We start from the raw sequence: 20,054 nt of genomic DNA on the forward strand, positions 1-20,054 counted from the left end.
CCTTTAGGATTTGAGACTAAAGGACAAGAGCTCAAAGTTTGCAAGCTTCTAGACAATGGAACATCAAGTTTCATCAAGTTATCCTTAAGGATGGTTTTACAATAATGGAAGAAGACCATTGCATGGATTTAAAATGTTCTAACAACAGTTTATAATATTGTCCTTATATGTTGACATCTTAATAGCTGAAAATAGCAAAGAGTTGATTGATACTACTAAAAGGTGGTTATCATCAAACTTTGAAATGAAAGAAATGGGTGAGGCCAGCTATGTTCTTGGTGTTAAAATTGTAAGAGATCGCGCTAAAAGGCTTTTGGGTTTAACTCAAGAGACTAACATCAAAAGATGTTAGAGTGTTATCACGTGTAAGATAGCAAACCAATGAACACCCATGTTGATAAGAGCTTGAGCTTGAGTCGTGATATATGTCCCAAGACTCTAGAAGAAAAGGAGAAAATGTCAAGAGTACCTTATATCAGTGTCGTTGGTAGTTTGATATATGCAATGATGTGCACATGTCCTGATATATGTTATGTCGTTGGATTGATTAGTCGATATCAATCAAACCCTGGTCAAAAACAATGGATGGCAGTCAAAAGGATTTTACGATATCTGAAAGGAACTTCGAATTACATGATATGTTACCTAGAAAAAAAAAAGGACTTATAATTGATTGGTTACTCTGATGCTAATTAGGGAGGAGATGTGGACTAGTCCAAATCAACTTCGAGGTATGCTTTCTTGTTTAATGATAGTGCAATACTATGAAGGAGCAAGAAACAATCCTGCATAGCCTTATCTAATATAGAGGCTGAGTATGTAACTGGTTTTGCAATAACACAAGATGTTGTTTGGTTAAAGAGTTTCCTGTATCATTTGAAAATTATCAAATCAGCATCAGACTCAGTGACAATTTACTGTGATAACACTGTTGCAATAGTTGTGGCCAAAAATCCAAAATATCATGGAAAGACCAAACACATCAAGATGAGATATCACTACATTAGATAAGTAATTATTGAACATGATGTGATCCCAAAACACATTTCTACAAATTCTATGGTTGCAGATCAACTCATAAAACCAATAGCAATGGATGCATTTGTTAGACATGTGAGATCCCTTGGCCTATGTAGAATGTAATTAGTAAAGTATCATATAGTATAATTTGTTAAAGTATATCGATAGACTTAGATTGGCTCACTCACATGAGCAATCACCTCTAGCGCTTGTAAGGTGAGTAGAGATGAGACTATTTGAGTTTTAATGCTTAATAAGCTACTTGGGCGCAGTGGGAGTAATTTTAACTCAAAGTAATTATTAAGAAGTCACATTGGTAGGAACCAAGATAAGGTTCTTAAATAAATAAAAAACGACATGAATGAATTCTCACCATTTATATGTTTATTATGATTGAAGCCAAGTATAAAATTATTCATCTGTCACCAATAACAGTGAGCAAATAAGAATTTCTGATTTGAAGTCTATGTTTTTTGGCGACAAGAATAAAACTCGTATGGTATATTTCCTTTAATAAGGAGAGCAACGACATACACTTTTTGTCTTCAGATAAGAAAAGCGTAAGCTCCACTATAGCATGTATTTCATACTCTATATGTTGTCGACCATTATAGGAATAAAAAATAAATCCCTGCCTTTTTATTATGTGAGTCCTGGAGATCATGCATAAGATCTCAATATCTTACCATTTGTAACTTTTGACTGTATCATGAGGTAATGTGTAAATGATTGCTACTTTAGGAGTATATCCTATAGTCATGTAATGATTCGGCTTAAAAAAATACTCCTAGAAAAGCGAGTTAATTCAAATCTGATTGATATGAGAGCGAAAGGAAAGGTAATTTTAGTTCTATACTTGTTACTTGTATTCACTGGTCGGGATCATATCACTCGAATAAATTTGATATGATTTAGATTACTTGTAATTGTAAGGATGGATTGAGTATGAAATTCTTGAGGGATTGAATTATATTTAGTCATGTGTAACTAAAAATACTTGGGGTATAATAGTACACTTTAAGGAGTAACTAATTATGAGGTTGATGTCTCTTATATGGCCTGTATTATATGGAGCTCATTTTACTGTGTGCTTTAGGTTGCACAGTTTGTTCGTCTAGTATGAAATTCTTGTGCAAGTTTGAAATATAATGTATTAGATAGATCTAGTCCTTCATACATGAGTGTGAGATGTTGGTTATTAGGTTAAGCCTGGTCCGTTCATGAGGGATGGGATTAGTCCAAATGTTCAAAGGAGTTATTAAAAGAAGTAATCGCTTCCTCTATATATATATATATAGAGAGAGAGAGAGAGAGAAAGAACTAATATTAAAAGACCTTTAAAAGATAATGGTTCTCTCTTTCTCTTTTCCCATCTTTGATTGACAATATTTACAAAACTATTTGTACTGTAGAATATCTTTTTGGTTCTTATAATCAAAGTAGCATTAAAGTAATTGATCTAAAGACAAGAAAGCGAATTCTCAAATCATCAATAAGTTTCTTTTCAATCTACAATTGGAATATAATAGAAATCTTGTACATATATTCTTTTTCCTCCTCCAAGATTTTAAAAGCCTTTTAAGTGTTTTTTAGTTATCACCACTAGCAACAACACTTTTTTTTTATTTTTTGTCCCTTTTATCCTCAATAATTTTAAATTTTTTTTTTTTTTACTATTAGATCAAATCTTTTTGTGGGGTTTTGTCTAATTTATCTAGTACTTTCCTTTATTTAAGATTCTTGTTTCTTGTTTCTAAGTGTCCTTTCATATGTTCTTTTGTTTCTTTTGTTTTTTTTTTGTTTCTACTTTCCTTTATTTAAGATTCTTGTTTTCTTTTATCTTCAATGAAAGTTTTATATATATTTTTATACTTAGATATGAGATCTATAGCTTTAGTTTCTATTATACGTTTTTTTTTTAAGTGTCTTTAATATGTCAAGTAAGCTCGTTTCAATCTCTATATTCAAATAATCCTTTTGTATCTTGGTTGACTTCACATGTAAATGAAGTCTTCCTTATTTTATGTTAGATGAAATTTCTATCTTTGTTATATATACATGCAAAGTTTTTTCCATAAACAATATATTAACTTTTTTTTTTTACCTTTTTGGGATTATGTCAATGATAATGTAAAGTATTATACAACTTTTAAATTAGGAGATATAAATGGTAATTTCTAAAATAATGAAGGCAAGATGAAAAACTAACTAAAGTACATGATATAAAATGTAATTTATCCTAAATATTTTTATTTTACAAAATTTAAAATTTTAAAAATATATTTTTATTAATAAAATTATCTTACACATAAATTGTAGATACACTACCTACTAATATAAACTTTCATTGCACATATTTTTTTAAAAAATAAAAGAAAGTCTTTAAGTCATACCCTTTAAGTAGATATTGTTTATAAATTATAACTTTTCAATTTTTTTTATGAACAATCACATCAAAAACATATAAATGTATGACGATGTATTTATTCATTATAGTCACAAATTTAAAACAATTATAACACTATCTCATCAATATCACCACTACAAATTTTTATTGCACAATCATAAAAACAAATGTACTTTAGTTGCCCTTTGAATTAAGTGTTTGCCAATAATACCTTCATGTTTTTTTTAACAATCATAATATGCCTACAATTATTCTTAAGTTTTTAAAGATCTCTAATATTTAAAAAAGCTAGATGGCCTTAGAAAAACATTATAACTCTAGACTCATATTGGTTTTACCCCTTTACCCAAAACATTCTTGAGTTTTTTCATATGGCTCATTTGTCATTATTAAATTAATTTATGATAAGTAAGTGTTTTTTCATCTTAATTACACAGTAAAATGCAAAAAATACCTTTAAGAGCAAAAAACTCAAAAGTAACATAAAAGGGTATTTTTATATTTTCATATTCATTATTATAATATCAGCTGAGAGGCAATTTGGTATTCAATCAAATATAAAAAAATAATAAACAATTAAAATGCACAATGAAATGATGGAATTGCCTTTAAAAGAAAAAAATTTAAACCTAGAGTCAAGGGGCTTTTTGATTTTTGACAATGGTTTTTTTTTTTTTGTTATTATTAAGTCAACTTAAGGGTAATTTGATGTTTGACTAAATAAGAAAATAAAAAAGATAAGGCATGTGAAACGCACTCCCCGACTCGTGGGAGGTGCTCTTGCCTTTTGAGTGGCGAATAAGGCATAACCCCACATCCAAAAACATCTCTATGTTGTGCCATTAGAAGCGTTGGCACATTCTTTTCCTGACGATGGTGGTTTGATTTGTTTCCATTAGGTCTTTTTTTATTTTTCTTTTTTTTTCTCTCCTCCCTGAAAAGTACAGGTTGGTTCTCTTTATTGTTAGTATTTCAACTTCAATCCCTGTCATTTTATTTCTAATTTTTGTTCTTGGCCCTTTTATAGAAGTTTTATTTATTTTCAATTTTATCCATCAATTCCAATTTGACATATATTGTTTTTTACAAGTTGGTCTTTATTCTTTTTATTTTTAATTTTGTTTCTTTGATCCTTTTCTAAAAAGTTTTATTGGTTTTCAATTTCATCCTACAATCCAAATTTATGGTAATATATTTTCCAATTTAGTCCTTATTTTTTTCATTTTTAATTTTCTTCTTGGCCTTTTTGTAAAATTTAAATTTATTTCCAATTTCATCCTCCAATCCAAATTTATGGTATATTATTTTTACCAATTTGGTTCTTATTCTTTTTATTTTTTTTCTTTTGTTAAAGTGATTTTTTTTTTTCAATTTCACCCTTCAATCAAAATTTTGTTTTTATTTTTTATATCAATCTTGTTCCTCATTCTTTTGATTTGTTTTTTTTTTTCATTTGCTAAATTGATTTTTCTTTTTAATTTCACCCTTCAATCCGATGTAAAATTTATTATGTATTTCAATTTTAATTCTCATTCTTTTAATTGTTATTTTTTTTAATCCTTTTGTATAATTGAAATTTGTTTTTGGAAATTAGGCTTCATAGTTTTTCCAGATATGGTGCTTCAGGTCTAATGACTCAGGTCACGAGTTTTAAAAGTTAACATGGGATGATATTCTTTTTAAAAAAATAGGCTTTATAATTCTTTTTATTTTTTATTGTCTTACTCTAATCTCATAATATAGATTGTAAGTTTGGCAGAATATTCTGGGTTGACTAAGCTCTAATTACTAGGGTTATGATTTTATCATGCTAGCTCAAATTGATCATGACCGGTTTTTTATATCCTTTTTTAACCCCGCCGGTATTATTTTGTTGCATTTAATGGATTATGAATTAAATTGCATCATTTATCCCCTTTTAAAATAATATTTTTTTTCTCGGGTTATCCTAATGACTTTTCTTTTTAAATTTAATCCAACTTGTTTTATTTTTATAATTAAAATAAAATCAATTTATTCAACCCAATCAGATTTATAACTTGAGCCGCATATTTAAAAGATTAAACAAAATTAAATAAAAATCATAACCCATAATTCCTTTTCAAAGAATTAGTGCTTTTAATTTTCAAAAGTGTTTTTAACATTTTTTTTAAATTTAATTTTTTATTTTTAATTTGAACACATCAAAACCATTTCAAAATATGAAAAAACATTAATTTAATATTTTTTTCAAAACAAAACTCGGTTACAAACTCTCCCAAACAAGCATTGCGTGTTATATTTTTACAGTGAAGTAACTTCATTATTTCCATGTTTATAGACATTTTTAGCAATTATGTATGCATACACTTCGGAGAACAAAACTAAATAGAGATTATGACCCGTCTAAAATTAAATTCCATTTCATAGCATTGCACGTGGTTTTTACAGTGAAGTAACTTCATTATTTTCATGTTTATAGACATCCCCCCACCATGAGTGAGCACATCTTTTGTTTTTCGAGCAAAAGAAAAGTGTCAAAAGCTGGAGCATAGAGCACATACAAAACATTTCCTTTCAGAAGAATATACTACAGCCCTAAGGAATTCACCTCACCAATGTTCGCATTGTCAACAAGAAACAATTATCAAAGGTTAAAGGGGGTAAAAAAAAAAAAAAAAAAGAAGGATGGGATCATACATCCTGTACCGTGGTACCAGTCATCATTTTTACACAATTAACATTTTGCAGACAGAAAAGATGTACTCAGCCTCCATTATCCTCGTAACCCACAAGCAAAAGGGCCCCATCAAATTATCACAAAAGAAGGAAATTCTAAGATGTATGGTGATGATCCACTACTTTCTTTGCAATGATAAATTAAACATAGGTCGTGTATATGTTACTCACTTCCCAAGTTTAGTGAACCATCCTTCATGAGCTTCATGCTTAGACTGTTAAATCTCCCTCTAGAGTAATGACGGGAAGCTTTCCTCCAATCTGTCCCAGTTTTCATCATAGCAACAAATTCATCATAGCTGATTCTTCCATCCTGCATTCACAAGACATTGATGTCAGACTGAAATCTGCTGAATCAAAATTTGCATATAATGTTAAATATAGTATTAGCCCTTCACCTTGTCAGTGTCTACTTCTTGGAAGATGTCATTTGCCACATCTGTACAATCATCTGCTCCATCTTCCATCAAGGCATCCCGGAGCTCATCTGGTTCAATGTAACCATTGCCATCCTTGTCGAAGTAGGAGAATGCCTTGTGAATATGCTCATCATTGGCCATCCTTTGGAGATGAAGGGAAACGGCAACAAACTCCCCATAGTCTAGTTTACCCTTCTCATTAGTATCTACCTGTTGGCAAACAAGTAATCCATTCAAATCCAAAAGAAACTAATACAAAACTAGATATAAAACTTTCCTTAAAACTGTTTGCTCAACAAAAGGATAGAGGATGGATGAGTAAGGAGGAATGGGCTAGGGACAGATGAGATGCTCAACTCATATCTTTAGGTGGGATCAATTGAATTCAATCCTTACCTTGATTTCGACATTATTCAACTCATCCAAACAGAAAGGATAGGGAGAAAAGCCAGGAAGTAGATGAGTTTTCTTCTATGATAGTAGTCATCTAAATTTTTGTATCTTGTCCATCAAACCAACTAAGAAATGAGGGGAGGAGAGAGAGTGCTTTTCATCCTTTCTCATCTTCATCTATTCTTACTCTATTTTCTGTGCTCCCAGCCATTTACAATGTTAATGCATTATGATAATGCCTCTAAGAAGATTATTGCCTTTATGAAGATTAAACTTTTGAAGGAATAAACAATATCATGCATGCATGTGCAGCATGTGAAAACTCTTATATTCTTCAACGAACCACATGTAAACTCATATTCTTCATTAATCAGATATGCTCCACTTTCAACCTTGACCTTTAAAATGTTCCGATAAAACCTCAAAAGTTTTCACATCTGTTTTGATGTCTCCTTTGTTAGTTTTTTCTCGTATTCAGCTAAGAGAAATCAAGAGGTCAAAGCTTGTTAATTTTCTTTCATCTGTCTTCTTTTCCTTCGCATGAAATACTTCAACTTTTTAATTGGAATGTGAAAAATGATTTTTTTTAAAAAAAAAAGAGGGAATCTGTAAACCAACTGCCTTCCCCACCCCCTTCCAGAACATATCTGTGCCTACTTGTAAAGGTAATTGATAGTAAAACTCTGAACAGCACCTTCATCACTACCAAACCCCATGAGACAGTCAGAAATCAAGACAAAACAAGCCTCGTTCACTAACCACTCTCTCAACTCCTAGGAACCAATCCAGCAAAAGAATCTCTTCAACCCATTCACCACAACTCAGCCTGATGAAAAGATAAGAAACTGAAGCCAACTACAATAACTGACTTAGAAACAGCACATCACAGAGGGATTAGATGTAGCAAGGTAAGGTGGAGACAGTGTTAAGAAAAAACCAAGGGAGTGAAGAAAAGAGGAGTTCAAAAGCGAATTTATGAGAGGATGTGTGCATGGGTTGAGATCAAACATGCAGTGTCATGGAAGAGATCACATTAGTGGAATCAAAGGATGCAGACAGATGCATATAATTCTAGCTTGAAAAGACTCAGAAGTTGCACATACACATAACGATTTTAAAGACAGGGATAAAAGTAAATGATTCAGATAAAAGTTGCACATACACATAACGAGTTCAAACTGAAATCTGCTCTAAGCTGTGAACTATCCCTGTAATTAATCCAGCTATTTTCCTTGCAGTAATTAAACTCCATTCGCTGGAACACCACAGTTTTTACTACCTCAGGACCATACCATTAAGTTCCAAGAGTGAGCATTCTACGCAGGAGCTTAAAGTCAATGTCTGATACAAATGTAGTTTTTGTCAAGTAGTCACCAGCTTCCCTTTTTTTTTTTTCTTTTGGGACCCCTTCGCATTCATGCTAGAGCCCAAACCTTCATTCTTCCAAATCAAGCAGGAATCCGGTTTATAAAATTTAAATAACCTTTCGTCAATGCAGTCATTGAAGAAATATCATCGAACATCCCATTTCCAGATTTTCCTCAAAGATGCAAATTATTTGTTTCAGGAAAGACAACTGGAACAGGTAAGGGGATAAACTACCTAAACAAAAGATTAGAACTAAAATTGTCTCTGGGACTACTGATTATGCTAATGTGTGACAGGTAACTAACTGGTCATATAACTTGACTTGATGTAGTCTCATGATGGGTATAATACCAATGCCTCTAGCATACTCTAGCAAAACACCTTCATCAGTGTCAAAGGTGCAACCCTCACTTAATAAGAAAATAATTGCGGATAAAAAAAAGGAACTCTGATATGTATTCATTGCAATTGTGCCACTGGTGCTGTTGTTGAAGGTGAAAACATGAAACAGGTATACTAAAGATACTGTTTGATTTTTTCAGCAGAGCGCAGACACTGTTTGATGAAACCTGAAACTGAGAAGCATAAAGTATACTCACAGCTTCAATAAGCATTTGAACTTCAGACTCTGCAAGCTGGGAACCAAAATTTCGAAGTCCAGTTTTCAATTCTTCAACTGAAACAATACCATCACCATCGGTGTCCATCTTCATGAACATTTCTTTGATGTCTTCAACTTCTTCAATGGATAAGAAATCAGCGATAACCTAGTAAAAGTGCCCAACTATTTATTTCTGGATGGGAAAAAATACTATCAGATGAAAATATAAAGATTGTAGAGGAACAATAAACTAACCCTGAGGGCTTTTCTTTTGAATCTGTTCATCATTGAAAACTGCTTAAGTCTTGACTTGACAACATCACCAAGAGGAACATTTGGAGCTTTCTTAGCATTTTGGAGCCAAGGATGCTCTATAAGTAGAAACATAAACATCAGGTGAAGACTAATCATAATAAATAAACATAAAACACAAACGTTCAAATGTGACAACTACTAAAATCACAATGCATGCATGCCATTAGACCAAACCCAGAAACTGGATGATCATAGTTTGTTCCTAGACAGAGTGCACAGCTAAAGGTTGCTGAAGTGGAATGTTAACTGGAGAGATGCTAAAACTTGTAGGCTTGAATGCAGCTATTATGTAAAATATATTACAACTAGAGAGGTGATCATGAGGTTCTAAATCAAGACATTATAACGCTGGTAACGCTGGTAAGCTAGATGAAACTCTAGTATAACCCATTATATCTTACATATGGTACATAGTTCTTCAAACTAGGATGCATCATCACATCCATAAAGCAACATAGCACCTTTTACATATTCATCTATCAAGTGTCAATTTTTTGTCCACATAACAAGATAACTTGTGAGTTAAGAGAGTTTTTTAAATGAGGTTTGAACTATAACTTTTTAGAGTTTTTGCCTACAAACCAAGATGTCCTGTGAGTAAGTTATAAGGGCTGTAGACAGGGTGAACTGCATTTTCTTCAATACCTTAGGTTCTTATGCCTCTTATCGGAATCCAAGTAAATGTTCTTCAGTGGACTTATTGCGTTTCTGCCACAATTCTAGGAATATTCACAGATGTAATGCTTCTTAATAAACAGGTAGAATCTTAATTAAAGAAACAAACAACCTAAAGAGCAAAATTGTAGCAAAGGCAGATGAGATTTGCAATCCTCATGCCGCCACACCACCACACACCCCAAAAGAAATAGATAGTAATAGATGATTCTAGCATGGTGAAACAAAATACATGTTCATATCCTGAGGTGGTATGCAAAATAGTATCATATATAAAATACCTATCACTTGTCTTGCAGTTAGTCGAAGCTTTGGGTCTGGCTCCAACATTTGCCTCACCAGACTCTTAGCACTTTCTGAAATATTTGGCCATGGGTCCCTTTTGAAATCTATAATCCCACGAAGAATGGCCTGTGCGACTCCTTGCTCAGACTCTGTATTGAGGCATTGAAAAAGTGGTTTAAGTTAAAATGAAAAACAAACCCACCTTTCAAGAAAAGCAGAACAAGAACATGAAAAAAGGAAAGCAATGGTAAAATAACAAAAAGAAGAAAGAAAAGCTGTTCGCATGCTCTGAGGACATCATACAAGGATGGAGAGGTGTTGCTTTGAACATGCTGCAGCCTCCCTCACCCCAACAACCAAAAAAACACATGCACACATAGTAATGACGAGAGAGGGGTGGGAACCAAGAGTATAATTACCAGCCCAAAATGGAGGAACACCGCACAACAAGATGTAGAGAATGACCCCTGCACTCCATATATCAATTTCTGGTCCATAGTTCCGCTTGAGCACTTCTGGAGCCATATAATAAGGGCTTCCAACAATTTCAGAGAACCTCTCACCTAGCAGTATTTAAAAATTAGGCAGTAGAAAACACCAGCATGATATAGTAACTAGATATACAAATAATCAAAATCGATGAAGCTTTAAGTGATCTACAGCCAGCAAGCGACAATTTATTGAAATAGCAGTTAGGCAGTAGAAACACCAGCATGATATAGTAACTAGATATACAAATAATCAAAATCGATGAAGCTTTAAGTGATCTACAGCCAGCAAGCGACAATTTATTGAAATAGCAGTTAGGCAGTAGAAACACCAGCATGATATAGTAACTAGATATACAAATAATCAAAATCGATGAAACTTTAAATGATCTACAGCCAGCAAGTGACAATTTATTGAAATAGCAGTTTTCTTCCTGAAAGCACCAAAAATATCCATGACAATCATGATGCAAACATCAAGATCATATCTAAAACCTAACCATGACTAAACACGGTAAACATCCTACATGAGAACTCTAAAATAAACCGGTGCTTGAACAAAATAACATCCCATTCTTCTTATTTGAGCAACAATTATAGTGTCTTCAAAAAGGGCATGTAAAAATATTAGCAAGGCTTCTGATGCTAAATGTAGACTATAAAACAGAATATTACAAGGAATTTCCCGGCATTTCAAAGAATGATACTGTGATAATCTTATCATTTTAGTAACTAAGATTCCATCATTTTCACTAAAACTAGATCACCCTAGAAAGTAGGAACAAACTACATAGATTTTTCCGTTTTTGAGCCCCCATATTCCTGTTTCAATTCACAGCACCTTCTTCATATTCACCTAACGATTACAAAGGTACATTGCTTAATTATCCATGCATAAATCCCTACCACTTCATTTTATAATCATCAGTTAATCATAAATTAATTCCTCACCTGGCTTAAAGAAAATAGACAATCCAAAATCAATAGCTTTCAAAGGCGAATTCTCTTTCTTATTCGCAAACAAAAAATTCTCCGGCTTCAAATCCCTATGAATCACACCATGTTTATGACACAACTGAACAACTTCCACAATCGTTCTGGTAACCGCCGCAGCAGCTCTTTCAGTATAATGACCTCTAGCAACAATCCTATCAAACAACTCCCCTCCTTCACACAACTCCATAACCAAATGCACCGCATTATCATCCTCACACGCTTCTTTCAAGCTCACAATACTCGAATTCTTCGGCAAATGCTTCATAATCGCTACTTCTCGTCTCACATCTTCAATATCCACAGCAGTCCTCAACTTCCTCTTCGAAATACTCTTACACGCAAGTAACTCTCTCGAGTCTCTCTCTATACACAGATACGTTACGCCAAATTCTCCCCGACCTAGCTCACGATCTACCAAATACCGCTCCTCTATATTCTCCTTGGGGACGCCGGTGAGGACTCTGATTGGTTGCGGTGTCTTTTTAGCTGTGCTGTTTTTCTTTCCGTGATCTTGACCGGAGAAGCTCGATTTCACATCCTCTCTAGCTACGGCGGCCGGAGATCTGCAACAGTTCCCCATTTACAGCAATTTGTTTAGATCTTGTGAAAGAAAGTGTGACTTAGGGTTTCACTTTTTCTACATTATAGAAAGCGAAACCCTAGAGAGAGAAATTTGAAGCAAAGTTAGAGAGAGAAAGAGGAGAGGGAGTGGTGGTAGTGAGTGAGAGGAGTGGAGTGTGGCTTTTTCTGGTAGAGTTTTTTAGTCTTTTGAGAGTATTTTATTTATTTTATTTTATTTAATTTCTTAAGAGATAGAGTAATATTTCTTTTTTTAATCGGAGACTTTGGTTCTGTGACTTTTGTCGGCTAATCGGGTCGGAACGGGACGGTGGAGGAGGGAGAGAGGGGGGGAGGATGGGTGAGTTGTTCGGATTCGGAAAAATTTTTGTTTTAAAGTCCTTCAGGTTCTGTATATTTTTGTTGTCTTTACTCTTTTTTTGGTAAACTATGTTTTTGTTACTGTAGTTTAAAAAAAATATTGATGTTATATTATGATTTCAAAAAAAAAATATTAATATAGATATTTGAATTAATTTATCCATATCTCAATTAATTTTATAAATTCTAAAATTAACATTCATATAATTTTCTATTACCCTGGAACAAAAATCTTTTAATTCTACCCACAGTAGCTAATGAAATCAATTGCTAATTTAATTTTTGAATATTGTTTTTTGGTTTCTTAAGGACAGCCTAAGTACTTCGTGATCCTATTGTTGAGATATTATTACAATTTAATTGTTATTTACGTTATTTATTTCTTAAATATGTTTGAAGTAAGGTTGATTAATAAATATGATTTATAATAAAAATAAATAGTACTTTATCGGTCAGTAACTTCAAATGTAATCTATCATTAAAAAAAAATTAAAAACCTCCAAGGGTAATTATAAAAAAAAAAAAAACCTTCAAAGGAAACCTATTTATGAAGAGAGAGAGAGTATGGCATAAGTGACAACATTAATTATGATTTAGAAGAAAGAAATTTAAACAAAAAAAAATTGAAATTTAAGAGACAAAAAGAGGAGACATCAACAACAAAATATATGCAATAATGGAGGTAATTGCAAACCCCACTCCAAGATGTGATAACTACTCCTCCAATTTCCCCACAAGGATCATTTTGAGGTTATTGTTATTGTTTTAGTGCAATAATGGAAAATAATGATAAAATAAAAAATATATATATCGCATTCTAGAAAAAAAATATTTTTTCATTTAATTTTATTATTTTTATCATTTAATATTCCTTAAATTTTTGATAAGTTTTCTTTAGAAAAATATGATTTATTCTTCTTTATGCATGGATTTTAAAATAAAAAATCATAATTTTAATCTAAGAGTAAGTTTTAAATAAATAAAAAATGTCTTCATAATTTTTATAAGATTGTATTGAAAAATAAAGCAATAATTGATTTAAATTTTTATATGAAAAATAATTTTAAATGACTAATTTGTTTGTGTAGCCTTTTTTTTTTAGATGTTCCTTTTGTAGAACACTACTCGTTTTCTTAATGTAAAATAGAGTAATTTCATTAAGGAATTCCTTTTAAGATCATTCAAAGTTCATAATCACTCTCTAATCTCATGGAACGAGTTAAAGCAATTACCATATATAAAGTACGATTCAATTAATATCTTTAAGTGATATATTTAATATTTATTAAATATGGGTTTTTATGCCATTTTTAACTCATTCCAAGAAAGATGAAAGCTAACCAATACAGTTAGATAATGTTAGCTTTTGACTTTCATTCATACTCAACAATACAATTAATTATACTATATCTGCATTACATTAATGCAAACAATAAAAAAAATTATTTTTCTCTAAACCTACGTGCATTTTTAAAAAAATTTAAATTTTTTTATTTTTTTCTTTACTTCAAAATAATATTTTTTTTGGTATTTTTATATTATTTTGATGCGTTGATATCAAAAATAATTTTAAAAAATAAAAAAATATATTATTTTGATATATTTCCGAATTAAAAGTACTTTAAAAAACAACTACAACCAAACACGCAAAGCTACACTTATGATATCTCTGGAAAAAATATTTGATATATTTTTTGTCAGCATAATTAAATCCGATGCAATACGTTATTTAATGGTTTAGTAATTAAAATCTGATTTAAATTAAAATTTAAAATTAAATCGAATAATTTTTTTAAATAAAAAAAGATCTTGAAGTAATATTGTTTTTAATTAATACAAGTTAATCCGCTTAAACATGGGATGAATTTAATAACTTTGCTTTCTTATTATAATTTATAAAAGATTCTACTTGGAACCAAATGGAATTAGAAGCTCTCGATACCAATCTTTAATTTTATTTTATTTTTCCGATCAATGTTATCCATTTTATTATTATTATTATTATTATTTTTAGTTTAACGTGGGTGTCCGGGCTAGCTTGCGCGCATCTTGACTAATCTCACAGGCCCTGAAGTTAACGACCATGTAAGCCTCCAGTAGCCATCATGTGAGCAACCATAGGGCTCGAACCTGAGACCACAGAGGGAGCAAACCTCTTGGTCCCAAGCTCTTACCACTGGGTCATCACCTAGATGGTTATGTTATCCATTTAATTAAATACATGATGGACGGTAATGCGAACAAACCCATAATAGTTTGTGCACTTAAAGTTTGTCTTTGTATAACTCACCCAATCTCATTTATTAATCAATAAATAAATCTTAAACCTAATTATAATTTATTTTTATCATGTATGAGCCAGCTTAATGTAGATTGATTTCCATTCAATTCATTAAAAAAAAAATCAAAATTCACAATCCTTGACTAAACTCATTAATCAACTTAATTAAGTGTTTGTAATTAAGCTTGATTGGATTCTAAAAATTACTATAAAATATGATAAAACGAATACATGACTTATTTTATATCCTAGACTTGTCACAAACACGAGCCAAGTTGGGTTAATAAGAAGTCAGCCCACTTAAATAATGCTTGGCAAGATCAAAATTCTGAGTCTAGCGATAAGGGATGCAAAAGCAAGGAGATGTCAATTATGTGGGTGATTATTACATAAGTGGCTATCTAGGAATTATGTGAGATTTAATGGAAGAACAAGGATCACATTGCAAAAACCAGAATACAATAGAGAGGGAGGGGAGCGAGAATTAAGAAGAGAAGATGCCTCTTGATGTCTCTCTTTAATTTGCAAGCATTTGATTTTAGGCGAACTGAACCTGGGAGCCTGTCTCCTTAGTGATTGATAGTCTGCCAAGATAAGAGTGGGACTCATTTGACCCTTCTAACAACGGTCTTTCTTCTTTCTGCGTTGCTTGCTTCTTAATACTTCAACATGCATGTATTTGTAATTATTAATGTATTTTGTTTGCTAAAAAATAATTTTTTAAAAATTAATTTTTAAAAAAATTAATTTTTAAAAACTAAATTATTTTTTTATATTTGATAGTATCATAAAAAATAAGTTTGAAAATATTTTTCTATGTTTTGTTATGTCCTGAAAAATAAATTGAAAAATAACTTATTAATATTATTTTTTTTAAGTTTATTAAAATAACGAGGATCAAATCTTACAAATTAAAAATTTGAATGAGAATGAAATTGAAAAAGAAAAAAAATTTAATTTAATAAATTATCTCAAATAAAATAAATAACAATCAAAATAATGGAGATCAAATCTAACATATAAAAAAATTAAAAGATGATGAAATTAAAATAATAATAATAATAATAATAATAATAATTTCATAAATTATTTCAAATAAAATAAGTAACAATCAAAAGAATGAGGACTAAATTTGATAGATAAAAAATTTTAATTAAAAAAATAATAAGAGAAAAACAAATAACAATCATAAAAATGATGACCAAAGTTAATATAAAAATCAAATTAAATCAAATTCTAAGTGATAAAATTGAAAAAAAAAATTCAAAACAAAATATATAGCAATTAAAAGTTTGAGGATAAAATTTGTTATAATATGCAAATAATACGATATTTCTAATTTTTTTCATAACTTCTGGAAAGTGTTTTCCATCCAAAATAAAAGGAAAACACTTTCTTGGAAACCAAACCAAATTTTACTTTGACCGGAAAGTGTTTTCCATTGACCAATTTTTCTAATGGCAAATAAACACAGAAAAATTTAGAAAGTAGTTTTCAGGAAATCACTTTCCGTCAAACAAACAAGTTTTTAAGTGTTTGTTTTTGTGTTACAATTTTTTTTAAAAGTATTTCTCACTTAAAACTTTAGAAACCAAATTGATGAGTTTTGAGTCCTATCTTTCTATCTATATATACCTTACTCCAGTAAGATTTAATACTTAAACTTCCATTTACTAAGCATTTGTTTTTGTGTTATAACTTTTTTTTGAAGTATTTGTCACTTATAATAACATTAAAATGATGGATTATTAGATGTTTTTGTATAATTTTAATATACTAATATCAAAAATTAAAAATATATCATTATAAATCTAATGCATTTTCAATCAAAAATTACTTTTAAAAAACATCATACACCACAATATAAAACAGACACTTAATAATTGTTTCAACAATCCCTTAAATTGAATAAACATCATTTCCCAACTCATAAAGTTGATCTTTTAGCAAAAACAAATCATCCTAGTTAGTATATAGATGTATACCTAAATTACTTGAACTAATGACATAATCCCAACTCAAAATAATTAATATTGCTACAGAAAGTTTACCAAACTACTACTTAAAATTGATTGAAAATTAAGTTATATATAAAAGTCAACTAAATTATTTACTTGTGCTATGCTATAGATTGGGTAAAAAAAATTTAAATATAAAAATATATTTAGATATTACTAATATTTGTTTTAGTAGAAAAAAATTAAACTGCAAAAAAGTTGATTTTACGGATCCAAAAGCAACTCAGACAACCCGTAAAAATATAATCTGGCTAAAAAAATTCAAGATGATATTTTTTCTTTAATATTAGGATAATAATATATTGGATTGACTTGGGTCAACCCAGGTAAACATGTCAAATCTATGACCTGATTTATGAGACTATGATAACCTTATAGAAAGTAAATCAAAACAAATTATGAAACCTAATTCACAATCATTCTAATGTTGAAGGATGAAATTAAAAAAAATAAAATAAAAAGACCTACAAAAAGTGACTCGAGTTAACTCGTCAAATCCACGACATGGGTCATGAAATGGGAAAAACTCAATAAAAAGCAAATTCAATGTTGAAGGACTTGTGACTTGGGTCATCAGACCGATGAACTCTCGTAAAAAAAAATAACTTGGGTAAAAATACCAAAATCTGTTACTTTGATCATGAGACCAAAATATCCTCATAGAAAGCAAATCAAAACAGTTTTTGAAACTCAATTCTCAACCGACTCAATGATGAGTGATGAAATTGAAAAAAAAATTAATAAAAAAATGACACAAAAAATAGCCCAAGTCAATTCGGGTTAACTTGTTAAGCACTATTCTCGAGTTATGAGGCTAAAATAACCTAATAGAAAGCAAATAAAATAAATCATAAAGCCTAATTTCCAGTCAATCCAATATTAAATGATGAAATTGAAAGGGGAAAGTGAATTAAGAAATAAAAAAATCGAGTCAATCAGGTTAACCAGTTAAATTTACAATCTGTATTATGAGAGTGAAATAATCTAATAAAAAATTTAATATTAAAAAATAAAATTAAAAACAAAATAAAACAAAACATTGTTACACTAAATAGTGATATGCGAGATACATGGGGAAAAAAAACTAATATTAGTTTTTTTATTCATTAATGTTAATGAATGAAGTTGTCCAAAATGAAAGGCATATGCAGAAAGGTAATCATCATCGTAATGATCATCAATCCTTCACTTTGAAATCAATATTCGTCTTTGATTATCATATTAAATTCTGCAGACTACTGGTACAGATGAACTGTACTGTCATATTTAAAAAGATGGTGATTTACTGGCATATGGTACGACTACATAGACAGATGGCTAGTTGGCAGCTATTCATGAAAACAAAAAACAAAAAAGCAAAGATGTGTGCTAGAATGCGTGTCATGATAGAGCACGAAAGTGTTCTTTATGAAGGGAACTTTCATGTGAGTTTTTCACCATGGCAGCAAAACATTATTAGTTTGAAAGCAAGAAGAACAGACCCTTGCAGTTTCCAGGTCTCGTGGCCCCGCCGGGCCACCGATATGACCCTCCTTGAGGGCCACCGGCATGACAAAAAGCTTACTGACCGTCAGTTTGCTCACCTCATGATGTTCATGGAAATCAAATCCCCGATCATTATTCTACAGAATTTGTCTGGTATACGTTTGAAAATATCAGTGTTTATGGCTTGTGGTAGGTTTGCAAAAGCTGTAGCTTTTACTATGATTTTTGTTGTTACATTTACTATGACTTTTGTGGCGGTGGGTGTAGTTGTTATTTGTGACTGTTATAATAATAATAATAATAATAATAATAATAAATATTGATAATATATTATGTTAAAATAACTTTATATTACATGCAATTCAAAAGTTTAAATGCTTCATTTCGCAACTTCTGAATACATTTGGATATATATTGCATCTTCTATGTTGTAACTCTGAATACATTTCTTCTATTTAAATGAAATTGAAGCCATGAATAGTATTCATATTTTGTTTTTCTTTCAATAAAAGTAAACTTGGCTATATATATATATATAGCTTATAGAATTTGTAATGGAGTGAACTCTAAGTATATAAACTGAAAACTTTAAAAAGACAAACAAAACATATTGTAATTAATTACTATAAAATACAAGATGATTTGAAATTTAATCATTACTTAAATGGAGATTAAAAAAAAAGCGAAAAGAAATCCTGTTGGGCTTTAGAGAGATTTTATCATGCATGCTGGACAAAATAAATGATGCTAATATATATATATATATATATATATATATATATATATATATATATATATATATATATATATATATATATATATATATGTCTTGAATTACACTTCTGTTTTACGTAATCAATCAAACATTTGTCATCAATTGTGTTGTTCTCTGAAACTTGTAATCTTGCTAAGCACAGCTATTCTTTTCTTCATCATTATAGTTATACAACTCATCTGATTACTGAAGATGTACTTCAAAAATTTGTTGTTTTGCATCTATAAAATGATGATAAATATGCATTTGTATGATGATATATATGCATACTGAAGATGTACTTCAAACATTTGTTGTTTTGCATCTATAAAATGATGATATATATATGCATTTGTATGATGATATATATGCATTTGTTTTTCGTTCCCCTGGAAATAAAATTGCATCTATCTTAGGAACAATATTTGAGTTCACACTTAAATAGAATTATTAAACACAGTTGAATCCATAATTCAAGTCAAAACCAAGATAACAACGGGTTAATGGAACCTTGCTCGGTTATTTTTTTTTAAATAAAATGGTTTTAACTTTTTTTTAATAAAAATCAATGAGTTTTGACAAAATTGACGATCACTTATACACTAAAATTAAAGATATTTGTTACTTCTCTTTGAAGTACCTGATCTCATTATGAGAGTGTACATCCAGAATAAACCAACAAACATTTGAAGTTTCAAATTAAAAACACATTGAAGGTGATAGTGTAGTATAACTCATTTTTCTTTGAAGTACTTCATGCATAAGACTTAAATATAAAGATAATTAATTATTTAAATAGATTTCATGTGCTAAAAAATGTTGTTATTAATTTTTTACCCCATTAAAAAATAAAGAAAAAAATAGAAAAAATACAAGAGGATACACATGAAGA

General features: G+C 30.3%; 1 protein-coding gene across 1 annotated transcript; it reads right to left on the reverse strand.

Annotated features, from left to right (window-relative positions):
- Positions 1-5,958: 5,958 nt before the first annotated feature.
- LOC7466075 (calcium-dependent protein kinase 13) lies at positions 5,959-12,609 on the reverse strand. The gene is made up of 7 exons (XM_002323547.4): positions 11,641-12,609; positions 10,621-10,764; positions 10,198-10,350; positions 9,182-9,297; positions 8,925-9,092; positions 6,544-6,774; positions 5,959-6,458 (listed from the first exon to the last, which is right to left on the reverse strand). Exons 1-7 carry the CDS (start codon positions 12,263-12,265, stop codon positions 6,309-6,311), a joined length of 1,587 nt encoding a protein of 528 aa, XP_002323583.1. The 5' UTR covers positions 12,266-12,609; the 3' UTR covers positions 5,959-6,308.
- Between the last annotated feature and the right edge of the window lie 7,445 nt (positions 12,610-20,054).

Source organism: Populus trichocarpa, chromosome 16, assembly GCF_000002775.5.
Source record: "Populus trichocarpa isolate Nisqually-1 chromosome 16, P.trichocarpa_v4.1, whole genome shotgun sequence".
Taxonomy (NCBI): Eukaryota; Viridiplantae; Streptophyta; class Magnoliopsida; order Malpighiales; family Salicaceae; genus Populus; species Populus trichocarpa.

Coding starts and splice junctions, on each gene's coding strand:
- LOC7466075 (XM_002323547.4), bottom strand. CDS start 12,265: ATGGGGAACTGTTGCAGATCTCCGGCCGCCGTAGCTAGAGAGGATGTG. Junction 6,775..8,924: donor TTCAAATGCTTATTGAAGCT/GTGAGTATACTT, acceptor GTTTGCCAACAG/GTAGATACTAATGAGAAGGG. Junction 6,459..6,543: donor AAGAAGTAGACACTGACAAG/GTGAAGGGCTAA, acceptor TTGTGAATGCAG/GATGGAAGAATCAGCTATGA.